The sequence below is a fragment of the Hesperophylax consimilis genome, chromosome 10 (genome assembly GCF_061612785.1).
Source record: "Hesperophylax consimilis isolate HC1 chromosome 10, BYU_Hcon_1.0, whole genome shotgun sequence".
Taxonomy (NCBI): Eukaryota; Metazoa; Arthropoda; class Insecta; order Trichoptera; family Limnephilidae; genus Hesperophylax; species Hesperophylax consimilis.
The window spans coordinates 23,202,556-23,220,299 of NC_142845.1; the positions used below are offsets into that span (position 1 = coordinate 23,202,556).

The 17,744-nt window shown below is 31.7% G+C and overlaps 1 protein-coding gene across 1 annotated transcript in view; it reads left to right on the plus strand.

Moving 5' to 3' along the window:
- LOC149420470 (uncharacterized) overlaps positions 1-17,744 on the plus strand; it is a 744,323-nt gene that overhangs the window by 589,940 nt on the left and 136,639 nt on the right. Inside the window, exon 6 of the mRNA XM_089636727.1 lies at positions 4,366-4,472. Within this exon, the coding sequence (XP_089492853.1) occupies positions 4,366-4,472 (107 nt within the window). The remainder of the gene's footprint in view (positions 1-4,365; positions 4,473-17,744) is intronic.

The following is a 17,744-nucleotide window of genomic DNA, read 5'->3' on the forward strand; positions in this document are numbered from 1 at the left end:
ATTATGTTTTGTCTCACTTTATGAGTATATATAAAAACGCATATTGTCTTTTTGGATTTGTTTACTTTTGTACCCTGAAGATGCTTGTGCTACGCGAAATAATAAATAAAATCGGTTGGTTTTAAACAAAATAAGTGTTTTATTTTCATTATAATTATATAAATAACTCAAAAGTTATTGTTAAATATTTTTGAGCAACAGCAGGAATTTTTTTCTTAATCTGTATTAATTATGAAAATGTCTACTTCAGCACCTCCATCTTTTTATATAGTAGAAATTTGGGTCAGAGGCGGTCAGAGGATTAATAATAGGCCATATAATTTTTAAACGTTTAATTTATTGTACTATCTTTTTAAGGTACCCTTTAACATAATCGTCGATATTAAAATTAAAATGTATTTATAAACATTCTATGGCATGTGTAAAAATAAGATTTATACGAGTTGAAAAGATAGTAATTCGGTTACCCGCTGTGAACATAAAATTTGACCTTTCCTACTGATAGTCAAGCGTCCAACCCGCTGGACTATTGACCACCTCTGGAAACAACTTTGATTTTTCTGACTGCTAACTTCCAATAGCTGGTAGTAACAGACTCGTTAGTCTGGTAAACAAGTTGAAGAAAATATACTACTGAAGAACGTAATAATAAAATGAACCTCTACTTAAATTATGTAGAAAAGGTGCAAAAAAAGTTTAAGTCATTCCTTTACATGCGAGAGTTTGGGTAAACTACCCTCTGCTATAGGTATCCCTCGATTTTTCTCACTAGAATGCTAGCTAGGTCGTCTAGACGTTAGAAAAATATTTGCAATTGTGTTGGTATCACATAAGCTAAACTATGAACACTTTTGCACTCCTGATATTCTGAAAAGTATTACGCTTTATGTCCCCGATAACTTCATCAGAGCTAGGCAGCACAAGCAATTTTTTTTTATTTTTGCGAGAGTAAAGACCAACCTACCAATGATCGTGACTTTAGGGAGAATGACTACATTCATAAACCACTCTTATTCTGAGGTTGATAGTTTTCAGTTAAGCTTCAGTGACTTCAGAATTATAATAAATATTTCTTTAACAAAAGGCTGCGTCTCAACTGATATTTAATGTAATGTTAGATTGTAATTTTTTTAATTTAATTTGATTCTCTGTTTTTCACAACAATTAAATTTCATCATCCCTTATTAAGAGAAGAATTGGTATTTACGGCAGTGGCTTAAAATTAATAAATATAATTGTACCTATAATTTAAACAGCACAGTTTTTTTGAAAATAGTTATTTACCGAGAAGCTAGTTTCTTGACAAAGAGACCAGAATTGTTATTGAAATCTCCTGATAATTGTATTAATTTACTAACGCCTTGAAGGCTTTTACATGTATCTATTGTTATAGATAGGTTGTTCAGAAGTACAATAAGCATAATAAAATTAACTAAGTATGAACGATATAAGCAGGTACAATACAAGTTATCATATAGATTTATGTTTTACAATTAGATTAATAATTGCGTACAATAATAAGATTACATCTTAAGTTCCTTTGAAAGTACAGAGCAATGTGTAGTAATTGTGTTATGTTAATATTTTTAAAAATTAACATTAAAAAAAATCGTTTTCCTTTATTACGCCAGATTTAGTGCTTTACAGAACATACATAATTAATATAGCGTTAAAAGGTGAACATGAGGTATGAAACATATAAAGATAAATAAAAAGTTTTACAATGAAGTTAGATAAGTGTATTATAGTAATATAATAATTTTGGTAAAGTAAGTTGGTTAGCATAATTTAAAACAAATAAACATGATCACTTTGTTGTAAAGCACGTTTGTAATTAATAAACCTTATTTAGGCCGGATTGAGGGTTTTACAGAAGACAAAAAATTAATATAAAAATGAAATGTGCACATTAAAAGCAAATATAGATCTGTTACAAATATTCTAATATATTGAATTTTAATAATTGAAGTAAACATATTAACAATTCTTTATATTTATAAGTCTTGTATATAAACTGTATATTTAGTGTTATATTGTAAGATCTGTATTGGGTAATGCCCACTGTAGGAATAATTAAGAAAATGACCACTAACACGATACTAAAATGCTATGTTTTTATTATTATTATTAAGTCTGTGTAGCTTTTGAAATTGTATAGTCGATTGAACTAAGCTTATTACCAAGTTGGTGTAGCCTTTGAATTGGCGAATTTTCAATAATAACTATTAGCAGACTTTGGAACATTATACAGAGCAGTAAGTCGTGTCACGCAAGGTAATAAGACTCCTTAAAACTAGGGCTTCCAATCTGCCATTCACTATTTTAGAAAGACATACTATATAGCTGACTATGCGCCTTGATGAGTAAGTCAATTAAGTTTAGTGAGTCTATTAAAAAAGGATAATTAAGATCTTCGATTGGAATCCCTATGAGATAACTTGCTTTTTCTGACCACTTGTACTGGTTTCCTGTTGAAAACGGGAACGTCACAAGAACAATAACGATATTTCTGAAAATGAATGGAAAAAATGGTTTTTCCGACTACTTATTTTCAATTGAGTTAGAACTACGTACGTTCAACTTGTTGGCTTCCGAAGCCAAACTGATTATTCGAATTATTTACAGTTAAAATTATTTCTGTAATTTGCTTGTTTAATATTTTGTCTAAGTACTTACTTACTCCCAAAGCGTAGATATAAAAATAAAAGTTTTTTTGCGTATATTTTTGGCTGTATTAAATTTCAAGTAAGTGGCTTTATTGTAGGCCGTGAATTTATTCAGACGTATTATAGACGACTTTTTGTTGAAAATTGGTAGCCAAAAACAAACATTTTAAAAACACATATCAGTTTATTTACGAGCATAGATTTTATTTGTAAAGTTTTAGATTGCAAGCACTATTGAGATTCGATGTAAGACTATAAAAATTACTTTTTTTAAGAATCTGATCTGATTATTCATGTCATTGTCCCAACTTTACATCAACTCAGAAATGTAATCATTAGTTATATGCAAATATACTGGCTCTGGCTTATGATAAGTTAAAACAATAGTAACGTTGAATATAATTTATTATGACAGACTGGTTTTGATTTATACAAACCGCATCAGGGTACAGAATTATACTGAAATTATACATTTTAATTTTGTTCCTTGAGCAAAACTGGTCCGTCATAATAAATTAAATAAAATCGTAGTTTAAGTAGGAAGTTATTATTGTTTTATTTTATTAAAATATCAATCCACAAAGTGATGATTTTTTTAAATATTAAAAAAAAATAACATAAACGTTATAACTAGAGACCGAAAAAGATGTAATTGCATTTTTTCATTGCTTTTCGTAAAACATGCATTTTGAATATAAAATAATAATAAATGACTATTTTTGAAATTACCTTCGCTGAAAACCCAGAATTTCATAGTAAAATTATTCCCAACATAAAAATCAATTCACGATTTCTTCATATTACCATATTTTTTGCATTATTATTGCTTTTTATCTAAACCCTCACATTTTTCGTCAAGTTTTGATGAAATTAAATGCGACTATTTTTAATTTTTTGTAATTGTCTTTTAGTTGTGATATGAATATATTTTTCCAGCAATTTTTATATATTTTTATAGAGATTTTTTATTGATTATAAGTACTAAAATGTACTATAGACTCCGTGCAGAAATATGCGGTTCGTTTGTTAGATTCCCCTATCTGAATAAGCGGATTGAAATTTTTCAAAGCACAGGCGACAAGTAGGTATACTGTCTTTGTTCTACCGGTATTAAAAGGTAAGATACTCCATGGAACTAGCATCATTGTGGTGCATAATCGGGAATCACGCCAAATGCGCGCCCAACATATGTACACGGTTGACATTTGTCACACGAGAAACTGGTCGCTTCAAACCAAATCAAACCAAACAGTTCGGTGAACCACATTACTTTTCACAATATAAATAACTTTTCGTCATTTTTCATTACGTAATGCATCTCCCCTATATAGAGCAAGATTTTGAATTCTATTCTTGGACTTAAGGTTATATCTTTTATATTATTTGTATGCGTAAACAATTTACTAATCATTACCTGCATAGTGAACCAAGACCATACCTAGATATGCACTAACAACCCTTTGGCATGAAAAAATGGCAAAAGGATATCTACCACTTAAGAATAACACATTAATTATTAAAAACCTCCGATTTCATTCGCATTTAACTGTGAAAAAATCATATTTAAACCAGAATTTTTTTTCATTACTTGTCCGCTGATCTCGAAAAAGTAACCATAATTCCCAGCGCGCCGCCGAGCCTTGTCGGTTGCCGGTTGTACTAATGATGTAAAAAGCTCAAATGTCCCGTGTTTTTTCAGATCCCGGCCGGAAAGCACGCCCTGCTGGCGGTACGCCAAACCAACAGTCATAAAATTCACATCAAGGATCAGATTGTCAAGTATGACAGGAGCCAGAGAGTACTCAAGTAAGTCATCAAATTATTATAATTTTGAGTAACTTTTGACAATATTTGTCGTAGTTTTGTAAATAATATCCTAGGTTTGTATTCTGTGTTACGAGAGAGTCTATATGAGAGTGTTGTCAATCAAAACAATTATTTATTGAAGTTTTTAATTTAGAAGGACTGGACTGTTGGTGCAATATCAATCTGTCACATTACACAAACTATTACATTTCAAAAACAAAATAAAAATAAAATTAAAAACCATGCTGGAGATTATATTATAAAAAAAAATCATTTTTCTAGTGCAAAACCTAGTTATATTTCAATTCAAGTACCTATTTTTTATTCTTGTCTTGTCTTCACTTTATAGATTCCTGTATTTGTATAGCGTTACATCAATAGGATAGATTTTTTGCGCACTATCCACAAATAAGATAAAAGGAAAAACATCGGCACGAGATTTACAATACATGAATTATTGTTTATTTTGTTCGATTTGAAAAAGTTTTAATTTGTTTTTCAAAGGAATCTAATCATTTGCTTCAATGCGTCAGACGATTTCCAGGCTTTTATTTTAAAAATATGTTTTATTCCGTTTTGTTTACAAATTTATTTATGAAATTCTTACAGAACTGAGTATTGAGTATCATTTCACCACTATCGAATTCTGTTGAATTTGACTTGATACGTATTATAAGTACGACATTATTAGGTATCATTTCTAACATAATAACTTAAGGTAAGTAGTAATTATATATGATTGTATGCATATACATACACATATGGATATCTATACCTACACTGGTATATCTTTTCATATCATTTTCATGCAGGTAAAATAACTCAAACTTTAAAAGATAATATTATAATTTTAAAGAAAAAATGTCTATTTCTTTCCCTACGTCCACTTCAGAAGTAACCCTCTTATTTCATATAACATATCGAATAAATAAATAAATATTGTTATACTTGAAATTTCTAGAATTATAATATCAATACTTATGTATCTTCATACTCCTTACTGTCAATAATACCGTTCAACATCGAAAATAGATATTCGGTAATACAAAATGTATGTCCTTACTAAGAATCCATTATTCGTTCGCCGACAGCATCCCGCAATCCCTGAAATTTGAATGTTTACATCGACATAAATCCGTAACACAACTCCTAGGAAATAATGAAACATTCACCGCAGATTACTCCGCTCGTGCCAACTGCTGGGTACTGTACTGTCACAGCTACAGACTACAGCACCGTACCGACATACCACTGTATATTACTGTACCCCTGTTCACTGTTCAGTACTGTTCAAGCTTCACGCTGTCGTGTAAGTTGCGAAGCTTGCGACTGCCACAACTGAAGTTTATCTCTTGTGCCTTGTGCGGCCAACAAAAGAACTTATCTCACTTTGTATTACGTATGGAATATGATGGAATCTGAGTCGCAGACGCCGTAATAAAAAACTTATCGTGATATTCCGAAAGATGCCGCATATATTTGTACTTTTTCGCTAGTTGTCTGATTGTTTGACATTATGCGAGGATTTTTGTTTGATTTCAAATATGTGAATAGTTCAAAAGCGGTTCTAACGACTACTCTTTGAATGCAGAACAAAATAAAACACGTAATCAAACTAAATATGCGTGAGTTTTTAAAAACTTCTTTATATCAATTATTGCACAGGGTTCGAATATGGAACAGGCTTTCATGTATATAAACATCTCTATATATATATATATATATATATATATGGAGATATTTCGCAAAATAAATATGTGTATTTTTTTATTTTTGTAACAAAAAATTGTAATATTTAATCATTGAAGTCAATATTAGCAACCAAACGAAAAATTGATGCAGAACAAAATCCGAAAAAGATTCGGTCTCAATCTAGGATTTGAACCCAGGACAAAGCCTTTTATATAATTCAGTCATATTTAAATATAACTTACTTTCAACTGAGAACTACCAACATTATCTTCATTTTTAAAACATATTAACAAATACATATTTTTAATAGCTGCTATCTTTATGTACGATTGCAAGATTTAATAGCCGCTATCTTTATGTACGATTGTAAGATTTTCCCGAACTAAATGATATCTAGTTAGTATCTTAGTATCGTTAGGATAAATATGTTAATGTGCAACATCTATTGACTTTTCTAAAAGTCTAGGACGAATATTTATTTTTTATAATCACTGTAATCAAGCCACGGAAAGTTTAAAGTCCTAGGTTTAATTTTTAGGTGAGACTGAATCTTTTTCTGTTTCAACTTTTCGCTTGAAAGTCGCTAATATTTATAGTCTAATATTGTAAGATGATTTTAGATATTTATCATAAAACCGAAATAGTATTTCTTATAACCGTTTTTGTGTTTTAGTAATTTGAATACAATGTTAAAAATATTTTACACGTCTAGGCATATTTATTTTCTAGATATCCTAAAATTTTTGTAGTTTAATAATGAGTTGCTTAGTTGATTGACTTAATGCGGGGCGTTATTTTAAATACAAAATATCATTTTCAATATTTCGGAAGAACAAAACTGTAATGGTAAATGTATATTTAGTTTGGAATATAATCAATGAAATCATGGAAAATAAACAAAAAACCAAAAGTAATACTATTAAGAGTGTAATACAAAACAATAACATAATTAACTGTATTGAAGAACCTAAAAAAGGAGCAAACGCTTTTAACGATTTCTTTGCAAATATCGGGAAGAGTCTAGCAGAAAAAATTACCGTGAAAAAAATAAATAAGATGTATATTGAAAATATTCCGAATATAGAAACTAAACTTGAACTCTTCGAACCAACCAATCCGTCTGAAATTGTACAAATTATATCAAAAATGCGAGATGGTTCTGCTCCGGAATTTGACGGTCTCGCTGTAAAAACACTAAAAATCATTAAAAATTATATTTCTACACCAATCTCTCATATTATAAACAATAGCTTTAAGACAGGAGTTTTCCCGAGCACGTATAAGAAAACCATAATCTCTCCAATATTTAAGTCCGGTAGCCCGGAGGACATTTCTAATTATAGACCCATTTCACTCTTATCTAATATATCGAAAATTTTTGAAAAAATTGCTAAAAAAAGACTAACTGCATTCTTAAAAAAAACTCGATTATAAATGAAAATCAATTCGGTTTCACAGAGGGAAAAAGTACCCACTTAGCTCTTAAATTGATAGAAAGCTACTTAACAGAGAGACCTCAAATTGTAAAATTAAACCAAACCTTTAGTACACCACTAAAAAGTACATTTGGCATTCCTCAAGGCACGGTCCTCGGACCATTACTATTTATAATGTATGTAAATGACATTTTCCAACAGAAAATCAAAGGTGAATTAATCTCTTATGCTGATGATACTGTTTTATTAATAAAAGGTCAAACATGGGAACTAGTTAACAAACTTGCAAATGAATGTATTAATATCTTAAAATCATGGTTTGATAATAACCTACTCACACTTAATGCCAAAAAAACAACATATGTATTATTTTCACTACAAAAAATACCTAAACACAAGTAAATATCATAATCCATGATGAAAATTGTGACAATGTCAACTGTAAACTACTTAATCCTATTTGTACTGTAATCAACTCTTCTTCATTAAATATCTTGGTGTGATCATCGATGAAAATTTGAAATGGAAAAGCCATATTACGGAATTAGTAAAGAGAATAAGGATATGTATATATATATTTGTTAGGTTAAGAAATATTTTAAATGTGAAAATACTGAAAAATGTATATTATGCTCTTGTCCACTCCCTGCTTATTTACGGAATCATAGGTTGGGGAGGATCTTATAAAAACAACCTAAACTCAGTAAAAGTCTCGCAAAAAATTATTATAAAGGTAATACTTAAAAAAAACTCTACTTACCCAACAAAACTGCTTTTCAAATTGTTTCCAGTACCAAATATTGATGATATATTTAAGCAAACTTCAATTATAAAAATGTGTAAAGAAAAAAATAACACAGAATATCAAGAATTTTACAAACTGATGAGAAATGGAAATCAATTTATTACGCCAATCTTTAAAACAACTCTAATGCAAAACCATTATATTTACCAAGCCATAAAAAACTACAATAATCTCCCTTCCGAATTGCGCTGTATTACCAACCAACAAGAACAAATAAATAAAATCAAACTTTTTTTCCAAAAAAACTTATATTAAAAAAATATATAAAAAAATTAATATTTTACACATAACAAAATATTATAAAATTGAATCTAAGTAAGAATCGTGGCTCCCTTATCAGGCACAAGAGCTCCTCTTTTCTGATGAGGTATACATGACCAATTATGTACCTAAATATTATATTTTGCAAAATATGTATGAATTAATGTAACTATGATCTATATTAAAATAATAAAAAATAAATAAAAAAATAAATTATGTTGTACTGTGAAGAGGTTGAATTTTATATTTCAATATGTAAAATAAAACTTTGCGAGAATTATTTATAAAATAAGAATAAATTAGTTGATACAATTTGTTATTTGTTCTGCCCTGATGATGGACACTGTAACGTTGTCCGAGACGTTGGGCAAAAACAAATAACAAAAATACTTTTCGCCGTGAAAATCTTAAATCATAGTTGATACATTCTTTTTTTACATTATATTATTTAGTGTGGAATATGTATTTTTATAAACAATTCTTAAAAGCAGTATTGTTAACGGTAACATTTTTGAAAAGTTGAAGGCCATCATATTTCACATTTTAAATTTAGACATATTTCAAAATAACTTCTAGAAACATTGAGTCGAATAAACTTAACATCAGACCCCATGCATAACATCCACATTTTGCTTCCTTACCAACATCAATCTCTGTCTTTGCAGTTAATTTAGTCTCTTGCACTCGACATAATGACTTTATAATAATAACTTATTACCACGTTTCCTCATCAATTATCTCTTATCATTTTGTAATTTATCCGCCCGAAATAGGCACGTTCACGAAGGCTGAAACTAGATGATTTTACTGAACCAATTGATTAATCTTTAGTTTGCACACTTGGGCCTTACGAACTTACTAACCATCACGCAGTTTCCCCGCAGGGGTTGACAGAGATGACGGACCGCCAACAAACAGGTATATCCTAATGAGACAGATATTGAAAAAACTTTATATTGATAAAAAAAATAAAAAATAAAACTGTGTCTTGACACACACTTCTTGCCTCATTTTTATTTATTTTATTTTTTTTATTCTAGATAAAAAAAATTACATTTTCACATATTTAACTAGAAATAACAGACTATATTATTCACTTTCATTGTTTTGTAGTTAATATTAATTTTTAACATTCATACGAGTACATCGTTTCATATATACTCTTATATTATTCTGGCTCTTGACGTGGCTCGTAGAAAGAAAAAAATATGTTCTCAGAGAAAAATATGTTTATTAGAATCATCAACTCGTTGGAGAAGCATGACTACATTTCCTAAAAACGTACAGGAAACATAAAAAGTAGCACACAATCTCGGTACCAAAATGGCTTTTAAATTATATGGAATGTCAATTTTTTCATCATTAGGAATCCGTAAAACTTAACGAGAATTGCAAACTACCATTTTATCCTGGAATCATTAACCTTTGGCTGGGCGGGCTCAGAAGCTAAACCGTAACCGACTCAATCAAAAGAATATTAGGTAGAACCGGGAGAGAATGGAAGTTGGCTTTAATGGTGATTACTAAAGGTGAGGCACGAAATTACGCATTACAATACGAGAATATTATTCTTTTGTGTTTTCTATAAAACACAATATTATAAGTGCTACAGAAGCTACCTGCTTTGAGAAATATGGAGCTGGAAGAAAGCTAAACATCAAATAAATGAACACTGGCAGCCGTATGCCGTGACTGTTCTTTTGAGTTTAGTTATTTTCCGGAAGGAAAACTCGTTTGAAATTTTTATTTAATAAAATTCTTAATATATTCGTTGCTTACTTTTTCGACAATGATTTTTTTTTCAATTTATCAATACAATCAATCTGATTTTTTCTTCCGGCGGTAAATTTCCGACAGAAATATTTTATCTCCGGAAAATCAAGAAAATAAAAAGTCAAACACGCTCCTTCAAGTAAACATTTAGCCTAACCTTACCTAATCTTAGTAATATCCTCATTCTCTCGGTGGTAAGGCTGAATAACAACACATAATTTTTTATCAAAAATCCTTACATTCTATAGTCGTTGTTATTTTAGAAACTACAATATATTATGTACTATCTTTATACGATATTTTCTCCAATTTTAAGCCATTTTCATAAAAAAACTTTTGAAGTACATGGTTATTACTACTAAAGTGCTATTAGATATCTACTGTGATCGGAGAGAAGCGCTAAGCTTATACTGTTTCACAGAACAGAAATTTATGATAAATTACAATTACATTAAAAAAAGTTTTCTTTTATGTCAAGTTTACGCATCCCTCTTACTAATAAATTGGTTTTAAATACTCCACAACTATTTGTATCATACCATAATGCTTGTATATTATGTGTATAAAATTTAAAACACGTTTATTAGAATGAGCGAAGAGAGGAGTCCAAGGAGAATATAGAGAATATAGAGACTTAAATGTGAATGGTAGCAAAGTCTGGGACCGAGGAAGACATGGCGCGATCGAGTGGATCAAATACTTGAGTTTGGCCATGTCAAGAGTCAGAATAATAGAAGATTATGTATGAGATTATGTATAAATGTGAATGAGGCAAGAAGTGTATGCCAAGACCGAGTTGTTTGGCGGTCCGTCCTCTTTGCCTACCCCTAATCGAATTTGATTATGTTATTATTATGTTATGCAAGTATTTATTTTTGTATTATTGTGAGAGATGTTTCTGCGTTCAAGGCCATTTTAAAACTAATAGTTACAAAACATTATTATATATATATTATTTTTTTAATGATGATAAAACTAATGTTTATAGGACAAGGTTTTAAGCATAGCATATTGGATAACAAATAATTATAAGGAATAATTAGTCGCCTGAAATATCAATACAAATTGAAAATACATGAATATAATTGAAAATTATTGATTGAGGTACTAGTACATATTGAATTATTTGGCAGATTGGAAATAAGCCGACATAGATCAGTGGTTCAGAGCACCTGACCGGACATCAGAAGGTACGGGTTCAATTCCCGTTGGCGTCAATAATTTTTACTCTTATTTTCAATCTTGAATATATAGAGAATAATTCTCTATTATTATTTCTGGAACTAGCCTTCATTAATGCGGCGGTCATTAGCAGTTAGGCAGCTGCGTCTATAGTACTTGCGGTAGGAACTGTGCATCAGGCGTGCCAGCACAAACTATGTATCCCAGTTCTATGTGTTTTATAGACGGCGCAATAAGCCACCATTAATCAGTAAAATCCCTGGCTTGTGGAACTGGAGATATTGGAGGATTTCGGTGAGAGTACAGGGTGGAAAGTTTAATATTTATATTTGTTGAAACGGAAACGATATTAAAATTTATAATTTCTTTATGGTGATTTTCTTTTGAGGGGTCTATAATTGCGAAAATACACTCACAATATTTCTTTGACCAAGATTGTGGATTTCAGGAAAAAAGGTAACAAAAAACAATTCTTTATTTGTCGTTATTTAATTGATTTACTGGACAATTTGTATAGCGCCGCTTTTGTGAGATACTTATTTATTAACGCCATTTTTGGGGGCTTTTACATAAGAATATTAAGAAATATACATTATTTATTATACATAACTGAATTGTTTCATTAAAAACATTTTATATTTGTTTAAACATAAATTGAAGATCTTCACTGACTTGGTATAATTGTTTTGCTCCATTAGTATTCTGTGCAAAGAGGAATACATTTGGTAGTTAGTCCCAGAATTTTTTGCATTGAAATAAATCCTGATTTCTTGTATTACCTTGTGCAATCCGAAAGCTTATATCACCTCAGAGGCGCTTAATACCCACCTTCCTTCCAATTTTTATTGTATACATATTGACCAAATTGAGTGTACAGTTTTTATCAATTGACGTAAGCAATAGAATTATTTTGTTTTCTCGGTATTCATTAATTGTGAATATTCCACATACATCATTATTGATAACTAAGCTGTAAAAGGAATTAACAGGCTTTATTGAACTGAAGACCAAAATATAGAAGGCCAACTGAAATACAGTATTAAAAATATACTAAGTCCCACCAACATATAACTTATAAAAAATGCTCAAATGATAGTTGAAAGTTCGATGAAAACAAATATGCTAGCAAATCCACGTGGCCGCTACAGACAGCACTGAGAACAATAAATGTAGACGTGAACAGTAAAGAATGGGTCACAGATGAATCTCGGTTTCATCATTCAATATTATGATGATGAGAGTAGAAGTAGAAGTAGAAGTAATAAGTAACACAGTAGAAGAAAGAGGTCCTCAACACGACCGTCTGCAGATGTGATTTGAGATTTTTACGGTCAACAGTATAATCGTGATTTATTTTTAGGTAATTTAAATAATTCCGTATTTTGATTCTTTCATCTATGACAAACACTTAGGACAGCGTTACAGTGTCCAACATCTGCCCTGACGATGAACACTATAACGCTGTCCGAATTGTTGGCTTGAGAACGAGAAAGCGTGAAACGATATATTAACCCAAAAACAAATCGCGATACGACCGTTTTCCCCTATTTTTTCTTTGTTAATATAGTTTCTTAAGCCAGTCTAGGGGCCCAGAAGTCACGATATGAACTTATGTCTGAAATATATGCCTATTCAAATTCAAGGAATTACTTTTGTACCAGCTTTAAATAATTTTTACGTTTTTTGACTTCGGAGGCTTTATTTATATGAGCATATTTTTCTCATTGTACTGTTATCGATAGTTAGCAGTTTAAAATTAGTGAACATGTTACTTGTGTTTACAAATTAGAGAATCCCACACCTAATACATCCTCCGCAACTCTTCCATCATCGGTTCAATCTCAATACAGCTGGTACTACCGTAATAAAACCCCACAGCATCTGCTCACAGATTAGTTTCCAAGTCCTGGTAATGATCTGGTCCGTGGAGTGCGCTAGTTGTTAGTTAACCAATGTCGAGGGATTAAAGTATATCTCCGCTTTATCGAGGTGCAGATCTTGGAACCGAAGTAACTCTATAGTTGTCGCTGGTATTAATTAGCAGTTTGAGATTATGAATGTGGATTATGACTTTATGAATGGTCTTTGAATACGTTCGGTTAATGTTGGTTAGACTAACTAACATAGCTAACTGAAGTAACGAGCTAACTTACCTCACTGATAATTAATATTGCTATGTAAAAGAAATATCGTTTTCTTGAAACATATTGGCAAAGTTAATAAATATAGCAGTACTTATGAAAAAGTATAGGTTTGATTAAATAAAATTCCCAACTTCTTTATTAAATTTAATTTAAGGAAAATTATTTCCCTCAGCGCTTTTGCCATCATTTGGGATGCTGTGCGCTTGCGGAGGGTATTTTTCGAGGAAAGGAAGAAGAGAAGAAGGAAGTTCTGGAAAATTAAAAGATATTAGGGTTGGGTAGGAATCTAGGGATCAGTGTATCCACGAGTGACGGACATGTGAATATATCCCTCCCACTGGTCTCCCCAAACCAGTCTCTCCGGATCTACCACGAAACTGGTGGTAGGCTTCGACGGTTCGACGGCCGGCATAGTCCAGTGGTAACGCATTGGATTGCCATTCCGAAGGTCGCGGGTTCGAACCCGGCGTGCGCAAATAAATTTTATTTGATTAATTTGTGTTATTTCACAATTAATTAATTAAAATAATATATAGTATATTTGCGGCACGTTCCAGAGTGGAAGATACTACCAGTATCGCCCTGGTGTAAGACCACCATTCAGAATTGAAACGTTGCTCCAAATGGCTTTAGCCGTGTTTAGTGACTAGATCTGAATAGCCAGGTACTTCCCCACCTTCCTCTTTCCCTTCCCCACTTACCTTCAGCCTCACAACATCCCCCAATTGGGGATGCCATAGTCTCACTGGCTCCAGACGGGAGCAGTTGGGACTCTTGTGAGGTATTCACTATAAAAAAAAAAATAAAAAAAGGCGCATCCTGAACACACCTCACCCGATAAACCCGAGCACCCATCGCTAGCAAATTTCTTCTTTTGAAGTGAAACTTCTTTACGCGCGTTATGCATTTTCGAGGACCGGAGTAAAACCGACTCATGACCGTCACGAAAAACCGTGATCATTTCGCTATAGGAGCCTAGCTAATATTATATACCTAGTTTAGGTCACTCTCCGAACTCAGCTTCGCGGTCTAGAGGCAGAGCGCCCGACTGTCGTCGTGAAGAACCGAGGTTCGATCCCCGCTTTGACTATTTTTTTTTTCTTTTGTGATTTTTTTAAAACGAGGAAAAGTGATAAAATGCTCTCGTGCCGCGACTTTGTCAGGCATACATATAAGAAGATATCTACATGATTTGTAATAATGTATTAAAAAATTACATAAATTTGTTAATTTCAACCGAGAGTCTCCCGAAATGTCTAAATCCATTTATTGAGACTATAGACCGGCAGGTGTTCACTCGAGTAATTGGCTAGAAGTAACGGTCGGTACCTATATGATGTTTTGGTCGAAATATAGCTTACAAATCGAGCCGGTAGAGTCGCTCGGTATTTTGATTAATTATTTTTATTTTGAATCATTAAAATTACTAATCAAGGCCGATAACGCGACTAATTACCCTCGCAGACGTGCGTGACAAGTTTTTTTAGTAAAAAACACAGCCGTAAGTGAGTTTTTCAAAATTTAGAAATGTTTTTCAAATTCAGACTCCATACGGGTATGAGACTGTTAAAACACGATAGATCTTTTCCAAAACGGACAAATATACGGAAATATTTTGAAAAACGACAGATATGACTTCACACTGCCGATATATTATCTTCGATTCGACCCTATATAAAGCGTTAACGAGACGTTTTTTTTTTTTTTTTTTATTGTGTTTATTTCTTGCTAGAGCAATCCCGATGAGTAACAGAACTCATTTTAGGACAGGAGGAACTTACAATTCATATGTAGGAGGTAGTAGGAACAATTTTACAACGGTATTTTGATATCAAATATAAGTTTCACATTCAATACAGCATAAAAATTAAAAATTAAAATAATGACACGTTAAGTAGAACAAACAACAATAGAAACAAGTACAGAAAGAAAAAAAAAACATGGATAAGATACAACAAGAAATGACAACACAGTTACATATTTTCATTTTTAAATGTAGTTAAAAAATATTCTTTTAAAGCATTGCTTTGCAATTTTTTATTATGGTGGATGTGTTTGTACATATCTGGAAGCGAATTATATAGTGTATAGGCAATATAGTTCAGTGATTTTAACCCATATTTTATAGTGTGTGTTTGAGGAATGCGGATTTTATTGTTATTTCGAGTATTGTGGTTGTGGATGTCTTGATTGTAAAGTGGCTTGATGTTGGTGTGAGTTGATTTTTGGGTAATTTGTAGGATGGTGCTTGTAATTTCATATTTAGGAAGGATTGTAATTGGAAGGATACCAGAAACCGAATAGATTTCCCTAACATGAGTGTCCCATGGAAGTTCAAACACATTTCTGAGAGCTCGGTTTTGAGCCACCTGCAGGTCAGCTATCAATTTCTTTGAGGCAAAACCCCAGATACAGCAGACATAAGAAAGGTGTGAATGTACCATGGCATAGTATACTGAAGTTAGTAAAGGAATGGGTAGTAATCCTTGAAGCTTATATAGTACACAAGTTATAGGGGTAATTTTCTCTTTTATATGATTTATATGGAGATCCCACGTGAGTAGGGAATCTACGATCAGACCCAAATATTTTGTGTTCATTTTCTTTTCGAGGCAGTTGTCTCCAATTTTAATATCGAGGCTGAAATTTTTCTTGTTACCGAAAAGTATATAATGGGTTTTTTTACGTTAAGAGTTAGTTTGTTTATTCTCAACCAGTTTGTGAGATGGGAAATATCAGCATTCATCTCCGTTTCAAGCTCCGCTAGGTTCAGTTTATTGTAAAAAATTACCGTATCGTCAGCATAAAGTTGTATAGTTCCTTTAATACCCCACTTTGTTATGTCATTCACGTAGATTAGGAATAGCAACGGTCCAAGAATTGATCCCTGTGGTACTCCACATGTTATTTTACCTAATTCACTCATTTCTCCTCCAAATTCTACTGCCGAAAAGCGATTTGATAAATAAGATCGGAAAAGCTCCAGAGGTGTACCAACAATACCCAAATGCTTCAGTTTTTCGATCAATACGTTATGATCCACCGTGTCAAACGCCTTCTTTAGATCAATAAATATTGCCGCCGTAAAATCACCGTCATCTATATGTTTCTGCAAATTTGATATAAAATCGAAGGCTGCACATTTAGTGTTAGATCGTCGTCTGAAACCATATTGTTTTGACGTGAGAATTTTGTTGTGTTCGAGATATTTCAATAGTCTTTCTTTAATGACACTTTCAAAAATTTTAGAGATAGCTGGAAGTATAGAGATTGGACGATAATTTTGGACATTTTTTTTACATTCATCTTTATGTACAGGAATAATTTTTGCAATTTTTAGTTTATCTGGAAATATACCCTTTGATAGAGAGAGATTTATTAAGTAAACGAGGTCATCCACCAGTTCACCCTTGCAGTTTTTGAGAAGGAAAGAGGTTACACCATCGGAACCAGCTGCTGCTTTAGACTTAAGGTTAGATATGATCCGTAAGATTTCCTTTTTATTTGTCCTGATCATGTTAAAAGATTGTTTTGCTTGAGGTTCCGTGTAGATCGTATTTACATCAGTTTTTGAAGATTTTATGACTGATGCTAAACTTTCCCCAACTGAGAGAAAAAATGTGTTAAATGCAGTTGCAATCTCTTTTGGTCCCTTTACTTCTTTTTCATTTATGACTAGAGATTTACAAGCTATTGTTGGGTTTCGCGAGCTATTTGATAGAATAGAATTGATTGTTTTCCATGTTCGTTGTGGCTTATTAATGTTTTCATTAATCAATTTCGTATAATATTTAGATTTAATGTATCTTCTATAGTTGGTGACAGTATTACGAGCTTTATTTTTTTCTATTGTCAAAGGAATACTTTCTTGATTTTGTTTCCAAAGTTTAAATATACTATTTCGTTTTTTAATAAGTGTATCAAGTTCAGCATCAAACCATGGAGTATTGTTCAGTCTTTTGTCGCCTGTATTTGTTTT